Source organism: Gossypium raimondii, chromosome 7, assembly GCF_025698545.1.
Source record: "Gossypium raimondii isolate GPD5lz chromosome 7, ASM2569854v1, whole genome shotgun sequence".
NCBI lineage: Eukaryota > Viridiplantae > Streptophyta > Magnoliopsida > Malvales > Malvaceae > Gossypium > Gossypium raimondii.
The window spans coordinates 23,557,079-23,582,142 of NC_068571.1; the positions used below are offsets into that span (position 1 = coordinate 23,557,079).

Below are 25,064 nucleotides of genomic sequence, written 5' to 3' on the forward strand. Positions count from 1 at the left end.
ACTTTTTGCTCTCTTATTCTTCTTTTTTTTTTTTCATTTTTTTTTTCATTTTTGTGTGATTGAGATAAAATACAGCCATTTCGATCAACCAATGAAATTGTCATAAGGCCCAAGCAGATATGACTTGCAAGCATTGCTCCACCCCTACTAAAACCAAGCAATAAATCACCCTTAATCAGTTAATCTATTCTTACCACCCTCATCCCTGTCTCTCACTTTAGACCTCAAGTAATGGAATTCTCATATTCTGTAGCGGCAATTGCAGGGATTTTAGGATTGGTACTATTCTACAAACTATGGAGGCCAGGGACTCCAGGCGACCAAAGTAAGCACCTAGTGTTAGCCCCAGAACCTTCAGGAGCCTTGCCACTCATAGGGCACATGCTCCTCCTTCGCGGTCAACGAACCCTTGCTCATACCTGGGCAGTCATGGCTGATAAATATGGCCCTATCTTCACTTTCCGGCTTGGAGTGTTCCCTGCCCTTATAATTAGCAATCATGAAGCAGTCAAGGAGTGCTTCACTACCAACGACAGGGTATTAGCTAATCGTCCACGATCAAATGCGGGAATATACCTCGGCTACGATCATGCAGGCTTTGGCTTCGCTCCTTATGGAGAGTATTGGCGCCAGGTACGAAAACTAGCCATGGTTGAACTTCTCTCTACCCGTAGGCTTGAGACATTAAAGCACGTCCATATCTCCGAGGTGAACGCATTTATCAAAGATTTGTACTTGTTTTGCATGTTAAACCAACAAAATCCCAACCCAAAGTTGGTCATTAGTCAAAAACTTGAAGCCCTGACCTTGAATACGATCATGAGATTGATGGCAGGCAAGAGATATTTCTGGGACACCACCGATGGGGAAGATGATGAGGAAGCAGCACATGTGGCAAAAGTTATCAAAGATTTCATGTATGTTTCTGGACTTATATCTCCATCGGAAGTGGTACCGTTTCTAGGATGGATGGATTCCATGTTCATGGGACAAGTGAAATCCATGAAGCGTGTTGCAAGAGAAATAGATTCCATTGTTGGAGAATGGGTGGAGGAGCATAAACTAAAGAGGCTGAAGATTGAAGCAAAACCAGAAAACACTCCGGATTTCATCGACATAATGTTATCTGCAATTGAGGAGGATTCCATGTTTGGCTACTCTCGAGAAACAATTATCAAGGCTAATGTAATGGTAATATTCTTTATTTCTACTCTTTGGACTCAAAACCAGACCCTTCTTCGCCATACTACCTTCATTTTCCTTAACTTTCCCAGTTTGACTTGGTCTTTCGAGTGGATTTCAGCATAGGATTTGCACCATACAATTGTAAACAAGAAAATGACATTTCAGCTAACCCTTATTACTGTCAAGATTAAGCAGTTGAAAATTGGATGTTATTTACAAAGTTCAAAGGATGTACATTATGGCATTAGCTAGACATTTTAAAGATATCCCTTTGATGTAGTATTTACATTCAACCAGCTAAGTTGTCGAAATTTTTATTTTCTGGTGTAGAATTTATTCTTAGCAGGCTCAGACACAACATCCATTACATTGACATGGATATTGTCAAACTTGATGAACAACAGACATGCCTTAAAGTGTGCTCAAGAGGAGCTAGACCTCAAAGTTGGCAGGGACAAATGGGTTCAAGACTCTGACATTGAGAAACTAGTCTATCTCCAGGCTGTTGTCAAGGAAACATTGCGGCTATACCCACCAGGACCGATATCAGTTCCCCATGAGGCAAGTGAAGATTGTAGCATCGGTGGCTACCACGTTGGGAAGGGCACTCGTGTGATTGTGAACCTGTGGAAATTGCATCGGGACCCTCAGGTTTGGTCAAATCCTGATGTGTTTGAACCAGAAAGGTTTCTTACAAGCCATGCAGATGTGGATGTTCTGGGACAACATTTTGAGCTGATCCCATTTGGGTCTGGGCGACGATCTTGTCCAGGGATCACATTGGCATTGCAAATGACACACTTGACCATTGCCAGCATACTACAGGGGTTCGAGTTATCCACACCTTTTGGTGAGACAGTGGATATGAGTGAAGGGTTAGGCATTACCATGCCCAAGGCTACCCCACTTGAAGTTATCCTCAGTCCACGCCTTCCTTCTGCAATGTATCTGCACAGCACTTAATCTTATAGCTGACTGATAACTATGTAGGTTAGATAGCTCTCCTACTTATTTAGAGCCTCTTTTAGGCTCTAATAATGGAACTTCTTTATCATGTTTATAGCAGTTAGAATTGTATGAAAGTTAAATTTCCAGTTTTGAATGGGTATCTCTAGGCCTGTTCCCCCGCGTTGAATGATATACTGAACCAACAGTTGGAAAGGAATAATGAAACAATATATACTGCATTTTAGACGACTAACAACTTGGAACATTATGATTACAGAATAATTTAACAGTTGAATATCAGCTTAATAATTTTAATTGCAACACCTGTATGAACAAACTAAAAGCAAGCATTCTAAAATTAATATAACTATGCTATGCCACGCTACACTGGAGTACAGTAGAGGCTAATTTCCTTCCACGCAGAATAACAATAGTTTGCTTAAGGTGAGGTTGAACTTCTTGTTAAACAAGCTCTTTTGTAGCTGGTGATCCTTTTTTTTATTTATTTAGACACCGAAATTGCAGGCTTGGACGAACTCCAAATCAAAGTCAACATACTTACTCCAAAGAGGCTTGAACTGATTCATGGCAATATCTAGCCACGGCTTCATATTCCCATTGAAGTGCACCACCGCGGCATTGCGGATCTCATCCATGCTAATGCTTGGATTATAGCCGAGTCCAAGAACGTGCCATGACTTGTCTAACGGTTTCGTCGTGGAGTAAAATGTGATCAAACCAGGGGGCAATGTTCCCAATTTCCATAGAGTCCTATTCTCATTCTGCAAGCAAAACCAAGGGAATATGAAGCTAATTAGTCATAACCTCATCTACTATGGCCCAATAATAGTAGTGATAAAAACAAAACAACAACATCAAACTATTAAAACCAGAAGCTGCTAGCATTTCCACATTAAACTTTGGCGTATTAATAGCTGCTATAGCAGTTTCAACAAAGTCAAAATAATATACTTTAGTTCAGCAACGGTTTACTCAAGCTAGACTATGGAACAAGCTGCATTATCTAATAGCATAAATCAAGCACCAAAAGTAGCATGAGAGATGCTACAAGGCATAATAAAGCAATCAGAAAAACAAAAGAGTGTCGCTCGAAGCTTACCAGATTCTGCCAGTAATGATACTCCTCAGTACACTTTTCCCTCCTCCAAGCATCCAAATCAAAGAAATTCATGCCATAAGCCCAAGCACAGGCTTTGGGGTTAAACTTTTGCTTAATCAATGGATGCGAGAAATTCATATACTGTGCATACCGATGGAAAGACCCAAAACAAGTCTCTACTGCCCCATTCACTTTCCCATCCATATCAATCTTCCACAACCCAGTCAAATCCTTGTGCACCACAATATCATCATCCAAAAACAATATCCTATGCAACTTGGGGTACATCTCCGGTAAATAAAACCTCAAATGATTCAAGATTGATAAATACTTGGGGTTCCTAAACTTCATGTTAGTCGTATCTTTCGTGGCATTCTCCAGCGTGTTCTCAAAATAAAACTTCTGCAGATTAGCCGATTCTAACTGTCTTAACACTGGAACATAGGATGAATTCAAAAACTTATAATCCTCTACCGCCTTCACTTCAATATGAGCTCCATTATAATCTTTCAATTTGAACATAACCTGCATTGCCCCAAGATTCATCTTGTCCGTCACCACATGGAAAACATGTTTCCATGGCTCTTTCGCGTTCTTCGTGGCTGAATTCACCACCACGGATGCAGCAAGAACGTTATCAGAAAAGATAGCGTAATGGTAAAGCTTCGGATCCTCGAATTCCGGAGGCATTGGTTTCCCTTCATCTGTATATTTGTCCGGATGCGAGATTCGTTCCTCCATCAACCTCATTGCCAAACAATGTAAGCTTTTTGGGATCGATTTAGCGGCGATAAGGCTGGAAAATGCGCCTTGCTTTTTGGCTTTGGTCAGTTGCTCGTTGACAGCAAAGATGGTGTCTTTTAGTTTCTGGATCTTCAATTGGTTATCGAAAGATTCCTTGGCTTCCGAGATCATTTGGCGCGTGGCTTTGATTCGCTCTTTGACTTCTTTCTCGAACTGTCGTAGCAAGGGCTCGTCGATGGAGAGCGAATCGGTTTCGAAGAGAGCCTGATAGGATGGTTTGCTAATGAGATCCGAGTAGTTTCGAGATAGATCAGCAAAAACCCTAACGATCTTCGAGTTTTCGAGCTTTAGCTTTCGAGCGTAGGAGGCGTAGGCGAGGACAAGAGAGCGGTGGTCGTCGGCTTGTTTCCGGATCTGGTCCAGCCGGGGCTTGAGCGGATCGGATTTGAGTGCCAAAACGGACCTCCTTGTGGATCCAATTCCAGTGGAGAAACCCTAAAAACACCAAAAGAAAAAGAAGAAAAAACAACGTCGTTTAATCAGTCACCCTGGAAATGTGCATTTCTCATCTTTTAATTGATCTTAGAATCGAAAAAGAGTGAAATTAAATGTCGAGTCAATAAAGTTAGTTAGTTAGGACTTACAAAGTTGGTTTGGAGATGAGGAGAATGAGAGTGGGAAGTGAAGAAAAAAGAAAGAAGAAAAAAGAAACAGAGTGCAACAGTAATGGCAGAAGCCAATAGTCTAACAGTAAAGCCAAAACCTCCAAACATTGGGCCTCCGCCGCCGACGCCGATTCTTGATGTACGTTGGTGATTTGCCATCTTTCAAATCAATCACCGGCGCATCGAAATGAAAAACAGAAACAAAAGGATAATGATAAGGAAAGCTGAGAGGATAACGAATTTGGTGATGATGGTATGGCAGTGGCAGTCGCTCACTCTTTAATTGTTTGTGAGTGAGAGTGTGTGTGTGTGTGTTTTTCATTTCTTTTTACCTAGATGGAGAGAGAGAGATCAATTAGAAAATGTACGGGGGAGATCAACGGCTGTGATTTTCGTTTAGCTAATTTGAGTGATAGCTGCCACTTGGAATCTGGCTAGCAGGAAACGCGGAATCCCGTCTGACTGTCACTCCCTAAGTTTTTTCATTTACTTATCAATTTCAATTGCTTATTAGATTTTTCGTGTTTCTTAATAACGGGTAAATCAGCTCAAATTGAAATGAAATCTGGGAAGAGTGATACAGCTTCAGTGGGAGACAATGGTAGGAGATCCGCAAAAAAGGTTAGGTGGAGGTCGGAGGATCCACCGAATCCGGACAATCCTATTGTTAACGACAAAAGTATGAAAGTGGTCTCGAATGATGTTCAAACGGTGTCATGGAAAAATAAGCTTTTAGTTACCACAGTTGAAAGGATTAATCTGTAGAATGAAGAAGACTTCGAGTTACTTGAGGGTGATGCAAAAAAAAAAAATCGTTGATTGCATCCCTTCCGTCACTTTCTCCGAACAAGTTTATCAATTTATTGCCAAGTGCATGGTCCGGACTATGGTCGTCAAATTGTTGGGAAGGAAAATTTCATACATTACCATGACCAATAGATTGCAAGCTATTTGGAAAACTAAGTAGTCATTACAAGTTATTGACTTAGAGAACGATTATTTTTTGGTTAATTTTCAGGATGATGATGAATACCTTCATGCGGTGTCGGGAGGGCCTTGGACAATTTTTGGCCAACATCTCACTGTAAAGGCCGTGGGCACCTTCGTTCACAACAGATCAAGAGTTTCCCACTAGTTTGTTGGTTTGGATCAAATTGCTTCGGCTGCCGGAGGGCATGTACACGATAAGCCTTCTAAAATTCATTGGAAGCATAATTGGCCCGGTTGCAAAGATAGCCCGCAATACCGACAATAAGTCTATGAGGTAGTTTGCGAGACTTGCGGTTTATATTGACCTTGGGAAATTGCTAGTTTCAAAAATGCAAATGGACGGAATTAGGGGTGAGCAAAACTCGATTTGACTCGAAAAAATAAAAAAAAATCGAATTTCGAGTTAAACGAATCGAGTTATTCGAGTTATCGAGTTATTCGAATCAACTCGAATTTTTTTTCGAATTTCGAGTTCGAATCGAGTTGAGTTTTCGAATTCGAATAACTCGAATAATTCGAATAATTCGAATATCAAACTATAATATTTTACATTTTTACCCCAAACTCCCAAACCTTTTTACTTTTCCTTCAAAACTTTTACTCCTTCCCACTTTCCCCCAAAACTTTTACTCCCCTCCCCTCTCAACCCCCCAATCTACCCAAAATTCATTTTCCACCAAAATTTTACTCTCCCATTTACTTTTTCTCAAAATTTTACTCTCAAAAACCCTCAAAACCTTTTATTTTCCCCCAAAATTTTTACTCCCTCTCACTTTTCCTCTAAAATTTTTATTTCATTCTCATCCCACCTCCCATCTATCCCAAACCCTCCCCTCTCCAATTTTTTTTTAATATTTTCCCTCTAAAATTTTACTCTCCCTATTTACTTTCCCTCAAACTTTTATTCTCCAAAACTTTTTATTTTTCCCCTAAACTTTTACTTCTCACCCTTTGCTCTGAAATAAAAATCAAAATTATCCCAAAAAAAATCACTAAACATAAATAGTAATAATTTTATTTATATCTACTATTTATATTATTAAATTAAATTTCACATTTTATATTATTTATATTATTGAATTGTTTAGTCATATTGAATATTTATATTAAAATTGAATTATTAGTTATGCCATAAAATATTCGTGTTAAAATTTTATATTGGTATCAATTTCACATTTTATTTTTAAAATAAATTTTATTAAAAATCATATTTTTACATTTAATATATTTTTAATTCCAAAATATATAGTGATAAGAATCTGAAGATAATTGAAACAACTAAACAAGCAAAGAAGCTAACCAGTATATAAAAAATTAATAAATAAATTATGAGGTGATGAGAGTTAATAAAAATTTTGATTAAGGTGGATAGATTTTATTACGATTGGTGACAATGGTTACAAGGACCCAAAATTATTTTTTAAAATTTAACTCGAACAAATATATTCGATTCGATTCGATTCGAATTCCATCTCACTCGACTCGATTCGAGAAAACTTCAAATAAAGTTAGGATGATAAAATGAGATTCGAAAAACTCGATTAACTCGAAAATTTTCGATTCGATTCGATTCAATTCGATCGAATGCTCACCCCTAGACGGAATAGTTCAACGCGTGGAATATGAATCTATGTCTTTGGTGTGCTTCGGGTGTGGGAGATTCGGACACTCTTGTGATGCATGTCTGCATAGGTTTGAGAAAGGAGAAACAACTGAAGGGGTTACGGCTGAGAATCTCGACAATGATACAGTGGCTCAAGGAGGGATTACGGATAGGAGCTCCAACAAAGATGCTATAGCACATGGTAGTGACAAAGAGGATCAATTTGGGACATAGATGCTGGTGGAACGCAAATCACGACGGAGGCCCTTGACGGTAACGAAGGAAATTGTCGACAGCATTGATGCGAGGGCCGAAGGATCAAGGTTCAGCGTTCTGAGCAAAAATTACGATGAGGTTGAAGGGATCAAATGTACTGCTTTAAATGGTAGCACTGGAATTAAGGGATCTGATGGGGCAATTTTGGGAAAGGTTTTGCCAGCTAGGGGGAAACTATTGTCTAACCTCCAAATCAAATATAAAGTGTTGAAGAAAAAGTCATCAAAGAACAAAGGTAAAGCTATTGTTTTAGTGAATGGGCCGAAAACTAATTCAAATGTTTTAAAACCAACTAACAACCAAGGGCCCTAATCTAGGTCGGTAGATAACCCATTCAACGATGGATCAAAAATGGGTCTGAAAATTTTTAATAATGGTTCTGATCTAATCAGATTTCAAGCGATTAGCCATGATTTAGACAAAGGAGAAATCTGGTCGTAAGGTTCATGAAAAACAAAGGGATTTCTTTGGGAAAGAGAGAGATGGAACGATTTCCCAACACAGTCTCGAAGGGAGACAATGGGGAGGTGTTCAGTGAGCGGCCAACGGCTGAGATAGAAGGGTTAAGCGCTGATATGGGAAAAATACCAAGGGGTATATCATAGGGGGAGTTATCTGCTCTTCCGATCGACTGGGCTATTGATGCCTTAATTAAGGGCTTATGTCAGGAGGTTGAGAATGACACATCTATGGTAGGTGGAATCTCGATGTTACAAGGGTCAGATAATGAAACTCTGGTTTATGCTAAGTCGGCATGAATCCTAGTTAGTGTCTATAGTAGCCTTTTGTTAATTGTGCTAATGTTTCCTAATTTTCGTACCTTGTTTTTCGAACTACCAAGGGTGTGGTCATCCTCGGTTTCGTAATTTTTGGAATAAGTACAGAAAGGAATTTCATTCTAGTCTTGTTGCTCTTTTCAAAACAAGAATCAGTGGTAGCAAGGTTGATTCGACCATTACAAAATTAAGATTCAATAATTCTTTTAGGGTTGAAGCTACAGGGTTTGCAAGAGGAATTTGGGTTTTATGGGATGATAAGACTGAAGTCGATGTGCTGAGGGTTCACCCTCAATTTGTGCATGTGCGGATATGGGATACTCAAGGCCAAATGCCTTTCTTATGCACTGCGGTTTATGGTAAGCCACAAAAGAGCCTGAGGGAATATCTGTGGGATGAGCTGGAAATAGTAGCCATCAATGTTGTGGAGCCATGGTTGATGGCAAGAGATTTTAACGCCATTTTATGGTACAATGAACGACAAGGTGGGGTTGAATCTCGTAATGTAGGTTGTAGCCGATTCAACTCTTTTGTTTTTCGTCTTAGCTTAAATTATTTGGGCTTTCAAGGTCCCATGTTCACTTGGAATAGGGGTCATCTTTTTCATAGATTGGATCGTTCCTTGTGTAATGATCGATGGCAAACTATTGTTCCCAATACTTTTGTCCAGCATCTTCACAGGTTGAAATTAGACCATCGGCCATTTTTAGTGACTGTTAATCCGACTAGCGGGAGGAGAGGGGGGAGAGGCCCTTTAGATTTCTTACTAGCTGGCTAACTCATGCTGAGTTTCGTGAAATTGTTGCCAAATCTTAGAGAGCAGAATGTAATGTTGTTGAGAACTTGAGTAGTTTTATTAGTTTAGCTCATGATTGGAACAAGACTGTTTTTGGGAATATATTTGTAAGGGAAATAAGAGCTTTGAGGGAGCTAGAACGTATTCAAGGAGCCTTGGAGCATTGTAATTCTACACAGTTAAAGGTGAGAGAAAAAAAGATACGACTTGAAGTTGGAAACATCCTGAGCCAAGGAGAATTGTTATAGGTACAGAAATCGATATGTGATTGGCTTTCTAATGGTGACCACAACACTTGCTTCTTCCATAGTCTAACCTTGAAATAGCGAAAAATGAACAAAATTGAAGCTTTGAAGATAGATGAAATTGGATGGTGTTATTATGCTGAGTTTTTAGAAAAACCATGCTATTGAACACTTTTCGAATCTGTACACTATTGATAACTACTCAATTGGGGAGTTTCCTATCAAGAGGTATTTTTCGAAATTCGATAATGATATTATGGAAGGCCTCAATACTGGGATTAGTATAGAGGAAGTTCTTCAAGCTATTTTCAGCATGACTCCTCTTAAGGCACTAAGAGTAAATGGGATTCATGCCAAATTCTATCTAGCACATTGGGACATACTAGGCAGAAGTGTATTCAAACACTTCTGGTTCTCATCCCCAAGAGTAGTGATGCGGACTCTGTAAGTTAATATCGTCCTATTAGTCTTTGCACTATTCTATATAAGATCATTACAGAAACAATTGTGATTCGTCTTTGTCGGGTTATGCAAATGGTGGTGAAACAGAATCATATGATTTTTATTCCTTCACGCAATATTTCAGACAATGTCATAATTGCTCAATATGTAACACCCCTATACCTGGTCCAATCATATAGACCCGGTATAAGACTATTACATTTGGTGCCAAAACGGTTTTGGCTAGACACTATTTAATTTAAACATTTATACATAGTATTTTAACTTATTTAACCCAAAAATTATTAATATAAACATGTGGGGTCATTATTGGATGTTAGATTATGTTTGGAAATTATTTTAATATTGTTTTTACTCAAAACAGGGGAAAAGTATCGATACCAAAACAAAAGGTATCAATACCTTTTAAAAAAAGTATCTATACCACTACACAAAATCAATACCAAATAGCATTCTGGAACTCCGGTAATTCAAATTTTGATGAAGGTATCGATACCTTAGGCCTAGGTATCAATTCCTAGCCTCCGATATCGATACCAATGATAAAAACGATACCAAAATCACATTCTGTTTTGGCAATTTTGTATTTCAAAGCCTAGGTATCGATACCCATACCCTTGGGTAAATTTTGGCAAAAATCAGTTTAAAAGTTCACTAAACCCCCTGCAATATATATTAGATTCTTCTCAACACTTAAGACCAATTCAAAATGTATTAAAACTACTTAAAACCACTCCAAATCAATCATAATAATCATATTAGAAAACCACATTTGCAAACATACTTATAGTTTCAATAATTCATTTCATTTAGAACCCAATTACTTCAAGTAAAACCAAAATAGATAGAGTTTCAAGAGTTAGCATTTTAGCCCCTGACACATGGGGACACATTTGGTCTACCTATGTACATGCCATTTTAACTCAAAATATAGTATCTACTCTTGTAGCTCTTGAGCATGTGCTAAGATGAGAGATCTCCTAGCCCGACTCTATCTCTTAGAGTCTAACTATGCCTACGCATTAAAATAAACACGGTAAGCCAATAAAGGCTTAAAAAGCACTACAAGAATAAATAAGTAAATGAATCATAACATATTTTTTTTAAAATTATTCAATTTAATACATGCTTACACACATACTAAATTCATACAACTATATCTTGCTTTAACAAAATTTAACTTACCATTGAAAGTTGCTAAACTTACTGTAACGCCTCAAAAATACATGTTTATGTTTTTATAATTAATTGACATAAATATCAATTTGCTTCAGTGGTTAAGTGTTCTGGGGGAGTGTGAGAGGTCTCAAGTTCAAGTCTTGACTTGGGAAAATTTTGAAATTTTTAATGATTGAAGCTCTAGCCTTGCTTAAAGGGTTTAAGTAGAGTTGTTTGTAAAATAATGTCAAAATGGGCCTGCTGGTTTGGTGGATAAGTGGAGTGTTGGTGTGAGGGAGGTCTTGTGTTTGAGTATGTACTTGGGCATTATTTTTGCTGCTAATGCCTTGTGGGTGTTTGAGATGGTCTGGAATACTGAAGTAGTTGAAACAGATGTGGTTTACTAGGGAGCAAAATAGGGGATTTGGGAGTTACCCAGTTATTTTTTCTTCTCTCCTGCTAAAAGTCTCTGCTGTTTTCCTTTCCATTTTTCCTTTGCTGTCAAATTTTGCCCTCCCTCTTGCTGAATCCACCTTTTTTTTTTCCTTCATTTCCCTTTTCAACTTTGTTTTCAATTCGTCATATTGCACAACATAAAGTCACACTCATTCGGTAAGTGATATTGGTGCTTTAAAATTCCAGTTTTTAAGTTATTAATTGGGGAACCTTTGTTTGACTATGTTGACAGCTGAAAATTTGGTGTGAGGGGATGTGCTGGTGCCGAGTTATAGAGGGAAGCGTCTGTAGTTCGTAAGGTAAGGGTTTTTTCGCTTGGAAGATGAATTTTTCGTTTTAGGGTTAATTTTAATTTGATTGTTTAAGTGACTAATTGAGAGAAATTTTGGTCAATAATAGGTTCTAGAGTGCTCGTGGTGTCTTTAGTTTCGAATCGAAACTAGTTGTGTACCCAAAACACAAAAATAAGGGATTCGGCAAAAAGCCAAAACTGCTTGCTGTTTGGATAGCAACAGTAGGCCAACTTTGAAAAATAACCATAAATTGTGGAAATTGAATTAGAGGATGAAAAAAATATAGGTTTAAATCTTATTGAGTCTAGTTTCTCGTAGAAGAAACGGTGTAAGTAATGGAATTCTAAATCATGAGTTATAATAAACTTAGTGAGACAAGGTCAGAATGAATTTGGGTTCCCCTGTTATAACTTTGGAAAATTATCAAAAATTGGAGAAAAATAATTAGCGGTTAAAATTTACTTGTTTAAACTATTAATGATTCTATTTTCAATAGAAGCAAATGGAAACATCATCCAAATTTTGTACTAAGAGATAACTAATTTTTAGCAAAGAAGAGTCGAAGTTGTCAGACAGTAGAATAGGATTAAGTTTAAAGATTTTTCTGTACTTATTGGCTGAACCAAAAATTCTAGAAATTTTATGGTAGAAAGATACTTGAGTCTAGTTTTAAATACATCAAACGTATCTTAATTCAGAATTCTGTACCTTAAGATACAAATAATTTAGTAGCAGTGACTCAAGTGGACAACTTTAAAGGATCATATAAGAAAATAGTGGAAACACATATGAATAATTAACTAGCACGAGTTACATTAAAATGGATCATGAGGCCAAGGCCAATTTGGGTCATGTGGGCCACACAGGCAAACATCATGGGCTTGTAGGCCCATTTTCACTGTTTTATTGCTAAGGTTGCACGGGTCGCCCAAGTGGACTGTGGACCTACTGTAAGGTTGGTAAACTTACCTAGACCCCTAATTGACTGAAATGACTGTATGACTGATAAGATTAAGCATGATGATGTCCCACTGATTTGATAATGTATGCTCTGTTTACATGCATGATATTATGTTATAGCATGTCATATTTGTTTATTGCATTGCATTGGGTTGGGGGATTATATTGTTCGGAGGAAGTGTACTGAAAGGCCTCAGCCTAATTTACTGGCAGCTCAACTACAAATTACTGTCTAGTGCCGCATTCGGTACTACTTGGAGTGTAGGGATGGGTGGGTTGATTATATGCCCACATGGAGTGTAGGGTTGGATGGAGCTGGTGTGTAGAGGCTGGATGGGTAGGATTTTTGTGACTGCATATATGTTACTGCTACTGATACTGTGATGGGCTAAAGCCCTACTGCATGACTGTTTTTGTACTGAGATGGGCTAAGGCCCAAACTGGATTGATACTAATACTGAAAATGGTTTAAGCCCAGACTACGATTTTCTGTTTACTGTCTATTCATTTGTATGGGGATTGCACAGTGAATTTACGTAAACTCACCCCTTCTGTTTAATTTGTACAGGTAATCCCCAGATATAGACAGATCGGTGCGGCGGAGGACTTAGTGGTGGCCACACGACTTCTTTTACATTGTTTATTACCTATTTATGATTTTACTTTTATTTGGGAGTATTTTGCAGTAATTATGGCCTTTACAGATTTTGGTTTCAATTTGGATTTTATAAGGTTTTATGATTTAAATCTGCTAGTGTTAGGTAAAGCTTGGGTTTTCAAATGAAATTAATATTTTATCAAAAATACCACAAATACGCAAACTGTTTAAAAGCTTTCGCAATAAAAAAACGTTTTGAAATTTAATAACGATTTGTAAATGAATAATGTTTTGAAATTGAACTACGAGATTTGAAATTAACATAAGATAATGAAAAAAATGGTTAAATAGAAAAGGGGATTTAGTGACGACATGTTTTTCAAAAAGCACTACCATGTGACATCGTCAGATTCGGCCATAACGTCTAGGTCGGGTTGGGGGTGTTACACTTACCTTAACACTTTGATGATTCACCTTTGTTTACATTTCATATCTTTAGCCCATAGTAGAGTTTTATAGAACATGCCAGATATACGGAACAAATACAGAGGTGCATTATTATGCACTAATGAATGAGGAGCACTATTGTGCTGTACAGAGAACACGAATGTGCTAAACGAAGAGCACTAATATACTAATAATCATAGAGCGTGCTAAGGTCCCTTAATGACATGCCACTAATATCCTAGTAGTTCTAAATTCCGTCTACTTGGGCATTAAAGTTGAATTTCATACATTTAAATACTTTACATAAGTATTTCAGAAAAGATTTCTCATTTCTCTATCATCTACAATTTAGTCCCCATTTCATAAATCACAAATATCAAACCTGTTTCAAACATATACTTTTACCACAACATCATTACTTAGTGTTCAAACAAATATACCATTTCATATTCTCCACTTATAATTTTCTTTACAAATTTCATAATTCATAATTTAATCCCCTTTTATTATCTATTTACAAATATAAATATATATTTAACATTTCTATTCTAAGTAATCTCATATTACAATATAAGCATTTAAATAAAATAATTTAAAAATCTTGTAGTACTTACAACAAAATTTCAGATGAAATATCCTCTTCTTCCTTCACTCATTAGCCTTCCCTTTCCCTCTTTCTTCAATTAAGTCCCATTCTTTCTTTTCTTTCTCTTCAATTATCATAACAAACACATAACATTAATATGTTAAAAACCATAATAAAGTGACTTTTCTATACTATTTAATATAAATAAACATGTATGGTATGATAATTTCATCATCTCTTACTTTAGCTCTTTGAAAACCCAAAATCCTAACTCATGTTTTTCTCTCTTTTAACCCATCCATGGAAGTTTTCTCATGAGATTAAGATTTTCTAACCTTCTCCTTAGTTTTTACTAAAGAAATTTGAAAGAAAAAGGAAGGTTTGAAGCTTGAATGGTTCAACAATGGAGGAAGGACAAGAAAAGAAATAAAAGAAAAGTTGGATGGGTTTAGGGGCTGAGTGACAGTTTGGTGTTTGGGAAAAGATGATATCTTTTCATCTTTTCTCCCACTTTTTACACCATTCCACTAAAATATCTCACCTTTTTTATTAAAATGGTCAAATTGCTAATAAGTCATTATAACAGCCCATTTTTAGTGAAATCGAAACAATGGTTTCGGGACAACAGATCTGACGATTAAAGTATTATTATTTTAATTAATTTAATGTCTATAGAATGTTAGTAAGTTCGTATAAAAATTCCATTAAGAAATTTTTACGTTTGCATGTTTAATTAAGTGAAAAGAACTAAATCGTAAAAGGTGCAAAAGCAAAATTCTCTTAGTTTAAGGTAATAATAAGCTATGAAATTTTAAAGTAAGGGGATTTATATGGCAATTAGACCATTATTATTAGTGGACATTTATGGACATAAAACTAAGTGATTTTAATGTTAATAAGGTTAAATAATTAATTTAATTATTAAGATAAATTAAATTAAGTAAAACTTTATATCATCTTCTTTAGTGACTTTCACCACCGAAAAAGAGAAAGAAAAACACCATTTTTCGTGCTTGGAGGATTTGGTTAAGAATAGCCTATGCATGGTATGCTTTTAAGCTTTGTTTTTAATGATTTTTATGTTTTCGGGATCGTTGTAGCTTAATCTAGCTAGCATAGGGATTAAATTGTAAAATTGTTAAAGGTTTAAGGTTTTACCATGAATATGCTTGTATGGTTTTTGATGTTTGATGGAATATTATGAGTTCTTGTTGTTAAATAAACAAGTTTTGTAAAAGTATTTTTGATGAAATTGTCATTTAAGGACTTATTTATAAAAGTAGTAAAATTTCATCGTAAAATTATGAAATGTTGATTTGTATGGGTTGCTATAAGTCCCTAGTGAATTCGGCTAGCATGAAATGTGGATGAAATTGCTTAAATTTCAATTTACGAGCTTAAGGACTAAATTGTAAAGAAGTTAAAATATTAAGGGTAAAATTGTAACTTTGCAAAATATAAATTTTGGACTGAATTGAACAGTACAAGTATAAAATGGATTGTATTTGTCTATTTACATCAAGATAGACCTCTACGGATCAAGATCGGGGAAAAGATAAAGCCTCGGATTAGTTGATCCCATTTATACGTCTTTGTCATCGATGTAAGTTCGTATGATTAAATAACATTTTAATGTTATATTGATATATATATTCATGTATTATTGGCCATGAAATTAAATGGTGGAAATCCAACGAAGTTACGACGATTATCGAGCCCTGTTTGAACATTAAGAATACGTAGGATACAAATGACATGTCATTAGGGTTACCATGTTTCAAGTGCTGGTCTTGAATGTCCTACCGATAGCTGAAGTCCTGCATTTGTTAGGGATACTCTACAACTTGTGTGAGTAGCATCGTGTAGCTCACATTCCGACCTACAGCTTGTGTGAGCAGACCGATTTAACAACTTGTGTGAGCAACAATGTAAAGAAAAAGGAAAGATTACGATTATATGTTTAGCATACTTCGTGTGAGCTTTCCCGCGTATCCGATGTTATTCTAAATGGTTCAACGGGCATGAAAAGGAAATGAACGGTAAGTGTTCAAATGAAATTTGACATGAATCTATGGAAAGGATTAAAAAGGAAATGTTCAATGAAAGTATACCTATGTTCATGAAAATGATGATTTCAAATGAAGTTGTTCATGGATAATGACTCACCTTATGCTAATTCAAGTGAATTATGAGTTGATGCACTAACATGTGTTGTTGATTATGCTTAGGCTTGTGCCAAGCTTATGGTTGGATTGTATCATGTTTTATTTTAAGGTTATGCATTGAAATGGTAAGTTATGTTCATGCTTTACGAACTTGCTAAGCATTATATGCTTACGTAGTTTTCTTTCCTATGTTTTATAGATAATCAGAAGCTCGATCGAGTTGGAAGTTCGTTGGAGATCTATCACACTATCCAGCAATTATATCTGTAGTTTTTGATGTTTTGGCCAAGGTTATAATGGCATGTATAGGTGGACTTGTGTTTGATGTTAGTTGATAAGTTTGGCATGTATTTGTTATTTTGGTTGATGTATTTTTGGTACTTTTGGTGCCTTGTTGGTATGTGTTATTATGGTTAAGTTTTGATGCATGTCTTAATGGTCAAAATGGTATGTTTATGTGGAATTTCTAATTATCATAACTTTGATATGTTTTGGAAGTGGTATTGAGTTATATGAGTATGGTTGAGATGTGGTAAGTGTTCATGCTTAGGTACGATTGAATGATTGTGTTTGTGGTGCCTTGTATGGCATATTGGTTGAATGTTATTGGTCTATTGAATTGGTTGTTTCATGCATGTGTTGGTAAAGTTTTCGTACTTTGAAGTTGTGTACAAAATTCTTGTAGTTACACATTTGGGTTGGTGATGGAAATGGCTTGATTTTGTCCCATTTCATGTCCACACGGCCTAAGATACTGGTGTGTTACTTAGCTGTGTGTGACACATGGCCATGCGACACGGTCATGTATCCCTTATAGTTTTTAAGGTTTGCAAGTCAGACAATTACACGGCCTAGCACACGGCCTGACACACGAGCGTGTGAGGCCATTTCGAGAGTTACACGGCCTAGCACATAGGCGTGTGGCTTGGCCGTGTGACCCAACTTCGAAAGTTACATGGGCATGAACACGAGTTGGGACACAACCATGTGTCCCTATTTCAATTGTTACATGGCCTGAGACACAAGCGTGTGTCTCAACCGTGTGAGTCACACGACCTGGCCACACGGCCATGTGACCCTTGCAGTTCAAATTTTCTAACTTTTTCCTAAACTTTTTGAATGATTCCAATTTAGGCCCGAATTGTTTCTAAAGTGTTTTTAGGGCCTCGAATGCTCGATTAAGGGATGATATGCATGTAGATGAACGATTTATGCCATGTTTATGTTGAGGTATTAAATGTATGTTTTAAAGTTACAATTTTACGGTAATACTCTGTAACCTTATTCCGACAACAGATACGGGTTAGGGGTGTTATAGTCCTTAAGCCATCCATCTTTATACTTTTACCCATCATCATTACACCTAATAAATATCTACTTGGCTAATTACCACTTTGTCTTTCCTCATCTTTCATATTTCCTAGGATGACTTATACAGCACTTTGGTTAAATTTCTTCTTGATCCTTCCTTCCTTTCCTCTCTACTACTATATATCTCCTAACTTATTATTTTTCCTACTTTGGCCACAACAAATTCTCTATTCTTTCAATTAAGTCAATGTATTTATTTAAAATTTTCCTACCCAATGAGTATTTTCTAATTTCTTATTGGGTCTAAATACTTTCTAATTTAATACACAAAATTCCTATATATTATATTTCAAAAAAAAATCACTAATTCTTGACCCGATCCATCACTATACCAAACCCCGAGATAAAACGTGGATGTTACACAATAGGCAATTCATACAATGAGGCACACTAGGAGTAGAAAGGGGTGGATGGTAATTATGGTTGACCTCGAGAAAGCCTATTATAGGGTTCAATGGGATTTCCTTAATAACACTCTGTTTGATGTTGAATTACCAGAATGTTTAGTAAGAATGATTATGATGTGTGTGTCATCGGTATCTATGCAACTCTTATGGAATGGATTTCTTTCTGAGTCTTTTATTCCAGCAAGAGGTTTATGGCAAGGAAATCCATTTTCACCATATCTTTTCGTTCTGAGGATGGAATGTTTAGGCCCTTTGATCGAATCTGCTGTTGAGCAGAAACTCTAGGAACCACTAATGCTCTCTCGACACAGACTAGGAGAGTCTCATCTATTTTTCATAGATGATTTAGTTCTATTTTGTAGAGTGAATGATAAAAATGCAATTTTCCTTAAGCAAGTCCTAGATACTTTTTGCCACTACTCCGTACATCGTGTTAATCATCGAAAAACACAAGTGTTCTTTTCAAAAAAATGCATCGAAAGAAGTAGTAGAAAGCATTTGTACCAAGCTCAATTTCGTCAGAGTAAGATATTTGGGGAGATATATTTGAATGCATTTACTACATGGTAGAGTGGGGGTTAATGCTTTTCAGTTTATATTGGACAAAGTTCGAAATCGGCTATCTGATAGGGATGTGTATAGTTTATCCTTGGTTGGACGACTAATTCTGGTGAAATCTATGTTGGTGACAATACCTAATTATTTTATGACTACGGCCAGAATTTCAATTTCAATTTGTAAAGAAATTGAAAAGCTTGCTCATGGGTTCTTGTGGGGATCTTCTCGTTCAGAATAAAAACCATCTTTGATCAGTGGAAGGATTGCTATAGGTCATTGGTAAGTAGGGGTCTTAGAATTCTATGTCTGCAAGATCAGAACAAACTGTTACTATTAAAACTTGGTTTTAGTTTGATCGTTAATCTAAATTTGTTATGGGTCCGAGTGTTGAGGAATAAATATAGTGTTCATGGATTGATACCAGAGATATTCATCGTAGTAATTGTTCTTAATTTTGGTGTTCATTAACAAAAGTTTGGAGCGAGGTTAAGAAAGGGGTTGCTAAGTCTGTACGGGATGAGAGGTTGATCAATTTCTGGAATGATGATTGGTTTAGAGTTGTGGGTCCTTTAAAGCATCATTACATTGGATGTGGGAGATTAGATGAGACAATTCGGGTTAGCACGTTATCTTGTCGGAAAGTATATGGAAGTCACAATGGTTATATTCGATTCTCCCACGGGAAGTGGTAGATCATATTCTGGCATACAAAAAACCTTTTCAGTATACGGGTGTTGATTGTATTACATGGTAGTGGATGTCGGCGGGGAAGTTTTCGTTTGTGAAAACATATAAAAATATTTTTTTCTCTTAATGTGACAAGACATAATGTGAGTGATAAGCTGTTGTGGAAGATTGTTGCTCTGTAGAGGGTTAGAGTCTTCCTTTGGTTGCTTGTCCGCGATAGGCTCTTGACTAATAAGGAACAAGTTAGGCGAGGTATGTCTCAATTTCCAATTTTTGAATTATGTGGTAGCACAGTGGAGTCTGCAATTCATGCTATAAAGGATTGCGAGTTTGTACAGACTGTGTGGAAGTTTGTCATACCTATAAGGACTTGGGTTTCTTTTTTTAACTCACCTCTTGAAATATGGGTGATGAAGAATATTCAAAATGAATATAACTATTTGTTTGAGGGTAGGGAGTGGGCTAATTTTTTCTCTGTTGTCAATTGGTTTTTTTGGAAAGGCAGGAATGAATTTATCTTTATAATTCTAGTAGGAGCAGTTGTGATTTATCTTTAATAATTCTAGTAGGAGCAGTTGTGAGATTATTTCCACGAGTAGCACATGGAAAAAATCCTTAAACCTCAAAGGGGCAATTAAGCGATACTCTTGGGCGTATATGATGGATAATATTTGGAAATTACCAACATCTGGCTGGGTCAAGGTTAACCTTGATGGTTCGGTTTCCCATTGCAACTTAAGGGCAACAGTAGGTGGAGTGGCGAAAGGCCCACGTGGTGGTTGGTTGGTTGGCTTCAGAATGGTAACAAGTATGGCATATATATTTATGGTTGAGGCTCGGGTTATGCTTGAAGGTCTAAATTTAGCCTGGATCAAGGCTTTAGGCAAGTGGAATTGGAAAGCGATAATGCACTGCTAATCGAAGCTATTCAGAACGGTCTCGCAGCAAGTAATGTTGATGAAGTTAAAATGATTCACAACTATTACTTCAAGACTTGGCAGGTCAAATTCAGACACATTTAGAGAGATAGTAATAAAGTTGTTGACTGTCTAAATAAAACAGTTGGAGGTGATTTGGATTAATTGGTGGTCATCGAAAAACCTCCTCTTTATGTTCGTGATTTAGTGGAGGACGATATTCATCTCTTTTTTGGAAGCTAACAAAAGGGTGTAATCTTGTTGTTTCCTTAGGCTAGTCCTAAGTTCTTTTCTACCAAAAATAAAAATAAAAATAAAGGGTAAACTTCATCAATTATCATTAAATTTTTTTTAAAATTACATTTCGATCATTCAATTTTCAAAAATTATGTAATTGCCACTAATGTTATTAAATTGTGACATTTTTGTCACTTGACTGTTAACTCCGTTAAAAAATAATATTACACCTTAATTCAAAAGGTTAATAACTAATTTGGTCCTTAAGATGTAGTTAAAAATGATTTTGATATTTTAAATTTTTCTTAACAATAATTGTAAAAAATCAAAATTTTAAAAATAAATCAAAAATTTCATATAGAAAATCAGTTGCAGCAAGAGGAAATCAAGAATTCTACAGCTAATTTTTTTTATATCCAATCACATCAAAATCAATCTTTGAACTTTCAAAAAACTTTTCAAACTAAATTCTATTTGTTTTCCACTATTGATGAGCACCTTCAATCACATCAACTACTTCATATTGTTTTACTCACAAATTGTTTTACAAATTTTATTTTATTTTTTTCTCAAAACCTTAAAAGCTCTAGCAAAATGCATCTCAATGTAAGGTCTCTATTTCACTATTAAACCAATTGTTGTTGCTTAAATTTTCAAGAAACAAAATCTAAGCTTGCAACATTACTTTGATTCTTGAGAATTATAAAAACTTTTACCATCAACGGCCTATCTACATGATTTTCCTGATAATTATGAAAAAAAAAAGAGAAAAAAATTCTATTTGCTTTCCACTATTGATGAGCACATTCAATCACATCAACTACTTCATATTGTTTTACTCACAAATTATTTTACAATTTTTTTTCTCAAAGCCTTAAAAGCTCTAGCAAAATGCATCTCAATGTAAGGTTTGTATTTCACTATTTAACCAATTGTTGTTGCTTGAAGTTTCAAGAAGCAAATCTAAGCTTGCAACATTACTTTGATTAACTTCTACCATCAACGCCCTACCTACATGATTTTCCTGTTAATTATGAAAAAAACAAAAAGAAAAACTTCTATTTGTTTTCCACTATTGAAGAGAACCTTCAATCACATCAACTACTTTATATTGTTTTACTCACAAATAGTTTTACAGTTTTTTTTTCTCAAAGCCTTAAAAGCTCTAGCAAAATGCGTCTCAATGTAAGGTTTGTATTTGATTATTAAACCAATTGTTGCTTCTTGAATTTTCAAGAAACAAAATCTATGCTTGCAACATTACTTTGATTCTTGAGAATCATAAAAACTTCTACCATCAACAGCCTATCTACATGATTTTCTTGATAATTATGAAAAAATAATAGAAAAAAATTTCTATTTGTTTTCCACTATTGATGAGCACCTTCAATGACATCAACTACTTCATATTGTTTTACTCACAAATTGTTTTACAACTTTTTTTTTCGCAAAGCCTTTATAGCTCTAGCAAAATGCATCTCAATGAAAGGTCTGTATTTCACCATTAAACCAATTATTGCTGCTTGAATTTTCAAGAAACGAAATCTAAGCTTGCAACATTACTTTGATTATTGAGAATCATAAAAACTTCTATCATCAAAGGCCTATCTACATGATTTTCCTAATAATTATGAAAAAAAAAAGAGAGAAAAATTTAAAAAGAAGAGGGCAAAAGAGAAAGAGCAAAATGTTCTATTATATAGTTGGGTTCTTTGGTAAATTTCTACAAAAAATTGAAATTTGAGAGTTTTTCTTTTAATACAAAGTACCCTACTTCTTTTCTAAACTTGTCATTTATTTTGTAACTCCAGTTACTAGATTGATTGAGTTTTAAGTAACTTCCAGTTTTGATTTTATTTATTTATTTATAATACAAAGTGCTATTCTTCTTCTCAAAACCCATAATTTCTTCTCTTAAATTTGAAATCAAGGTTTTGCTTTTAATTATAAATAAAACATATATATATTATTTTAATAATTTGAGAAAATGGAGCTGACACTAATTTGCATGAAAAAGAGGAAAAAAAGATAAAAGAAAGATGAAAATGAAGAGAGTGTAAAACAACAAAGCAAATGAAAAACGAGTAGGATCAAAGTGAATGAGTATTTAATTTTATTTTTATTTGTGAAAGTTCAAAGACTGATTTCTAATGAGATTGGATATGAAAAAATTAATTAACTGTAAAATTCTTGGTTTTCCTTGGTGCAACTAATTTTTATATGAATTATTTGTTTATTTATTTTAAGATTTTTAAAATTATTTTAAGAAAATTATTAAAATATCAAAATAATTTTTAATTATAGCTTAGGGGCTAAATTAGTTATTAACCCTTTGAATTTAGGTACAACGTTTTTTTAATGAAAGTTAAGAGCCGAGTGAAAAAATGTAACAATTTAATAACATTAGTAACTATTGCATGACTTTTGAAAGTTAAAAGACCAAAATATAAATTTAAATAAAACTTAGAGACTAGTTTATCCATTAATAAATCTGACAAATAATGTATCAAAATCGACCAATAAATACTTATAATAAATCTGGAATTAGAATTAGGTGTTTAGTTAAAATCAAATTAATAGACTAAATCAAATTGATTTGATTAATTAGTTGATCACGAAATTTAATTCGATTACACTCGATTATAAAACTTTTAAAATTTTGATTACTAGTTAATTTAATTTCAAATCCAACAATTAATTGAATTAATTAATTAACCAAAACTGATACTATTAGACTATGAGTATATGGTTAATATATCATAGATGAGTACAATATATATTATATAAGCTCAATATTTAAAAATTAATCAACTTGTAAATATTCATATGATGGGCTAACAAAATGCAGGGTAAACTATAAAAATAACCTCTCAACTATGCTTTTAATTTTATTTTCATAATCTAATTATTAAATTTTTTATTTAATCACTTAACTTTTGAAATTAAATAATTTAGTCATTCTCTTATTAGTTGCCTTTAGATGAGTAACAAAAGTTGATATAGGCTTTTTATAGGCATAATAACAAATTTAGCCTCTAATGTTCATGCATTCTACCTATTTAATCTTAAATCTAAAAATCAACAAATTTAGCCTTAAATATTTACAAAATTTGTCTTTTTCGTTCTAATTCTAAAAGTTTCAAAAATATATTTTAAAAATCATTAAAATGACTTAAAACTCTAAAAACTCTAAATAAGTTATAAATAAAAACCAAAACATATTTATATATATATATATATATATATATATATATATATATATATATCAAATGGTTCAAAAGAAATGAACACAAAATGGATTGATGGGTAGGGTGTAAATGAACAGAACGTTCGATGAAATGTTTGTGAATTTTTTGTATAACGTTCATTTATGTTCGTTTAGTAAGTTAAATAAATGAGTATGAACAAAATTTTTATGTTCGTTTAATAAACAAACGAACACGAATTGAGGTGTGTTCGGTTAATTTGTGTTCACGAACAAGCTCGTTAAAAGCTCGTTTATTGACTCATTTATTTATTAATGATATTTTCTTATAAAAATTCCATTAGTATATAGTAATAAAATTATCTTAAAACTCGTTTGTTATTCCATTAGTATATATTAATAAATTTATCTTGGTTTGTATTTTTTTCAGTTATAATATAATTATTAATATTTATATTTGACTATTTTATATCTAAACAATATATGTGTGTATGTATTTATTGTCTATTTGTTTGTTTATTGTTTATTAACATTGTTTGTGAACATGTTGAATTATATGTTCATGAACATGCTAGTTTAATGTTCGTGAACATGTTCGATTAAGTTAAATGAACATGTTCGTGAACATTAAACAAATGAACATGAACACACATAATTTTAAATAAACGAACATGAACAAAAATTTAAAATTCTTAACAAACACAAACTGGATACGAACAAGCTTAAAAATAAACAAACGAACATGAACAAAGGTTTGTTCGTTCAAACTCGATTCATTTACAACCCTATTGATGGGTCTTGAAAGATTTTACATTGCATTGTTTTCTCTACTCAAAGATTAGTCGCTGTATATTTTTAAAATAAAAAAATTTGAAATAAATTTTTTTATAATAGTTTAAAATGTTAATTTTTCTAGAGGAATTTAATTAAATAATATTATATTAATAAAAATATGACACTTAGATTGTTGGATTTAAGCCAACTTGATCTTTACCATATTCATGAATGTGTCATTAGTTTAAAATGAGCACAACACCGATGGTGTTAAATATTTTCTTGTTCAAGAGGTTTAAGAGGTACGCTAAGAAATATTAAAAACAATTTTTAAAATATTATTTTTCTTTTTTTTGAAATTTTAGAATTAGAACTAAAATGTCAAATTTTGTAAACATTTAAGACTACATTTGTTGAATATTTTTAATTTAGGAT

General features: G+C 34.4%; 2 protein-coding genes across 2 annotated transcripts; one reads left to right on the forward strand and one right to left on the reverse strand.

Annotated features, from left to right (window-relative positions):
- Positions 1–83: 83 nt before the first annotated feature.
- LOC105799408 (cytochrome P450 CYP82J17) lies at positions 84–2,293 on the forward strand. The gene is made up of 2 exons (XM_012629949.2): positions 84–1,191; positions 1,516–2,293. Exons 1-2 carry the CDS (start codon positions 232–234, stop codon positions 2,146–2,148), a joined length of 1,593 nt encoding a protein of 530 aa, XP_012485403.1. The 5' UTR covers positions 84–231; the 3' UTR covers positions 2,149–2,293.
- Positions 2,294–2,353: 60 nt separating this feature from the next.
- Positions 2,354–4,973, reverse strand: LOC105799402 (galacturonosyltransferase 8). The gene is made up of 3 exons (XM_012629935.2): positions 4,642–4,973; positions 3,254–4,492; positions 2,354–2,915 (listed from the first exon to the last, which is right to left on the reverse strand). The coding sequence occupies exons 1-3, from the start codon at positions 4,819–4,821 to the stop codon at positions 2,640–2,642; spliced, it is 1,695 nt and encodes a 564-aa protein (XP_012485389.1). The 5' UTR covers positions 4,822–4,973; the 3' UTR covers positions 2,354–2,639.
- Positions 4,974–25,064: the final 20,091 nt, after the last annotated feature.

Bases quoted from the DNA above. Each gene is read 5' to 3' on its own strand.
- LOC105799402 (XM_012629935.2), bottom strand. From the start codon at position 4,821: ATGGCAAATCACCAACGTACATCAAGAATCGGCGTCGGCGGCGGAGGC. The intron at 4,493-4,641 runs GTAAGTCCTAAC...TGGTGTTTTTAG, and splicing joins CTCATCTCCAAACCAACTTT to GGTTTCTCCACTGGAATTGG. The intron at 2,916-3,253 runs GTAAGCTTCGAG...TTTTGCTTGCAG, and splicing joins ATCATTACTGGCAGAATCTG to AATGAGAATAGGACTCTATG.
- LOC105799408 (XM_012629949.2), top strand. From the start codon at position 232: ATGGAATTCTCATATTCTGTAGCGGCAATTGCAGGGATTTTAGGATTG. The intron at 1,192-1,515 runs GTAATATTCTTT...TTTCTGGTGTAG, and splicing joins TTATCAAGGCTAATGTAATG to AATTTATTCTTAGCAGGCTC.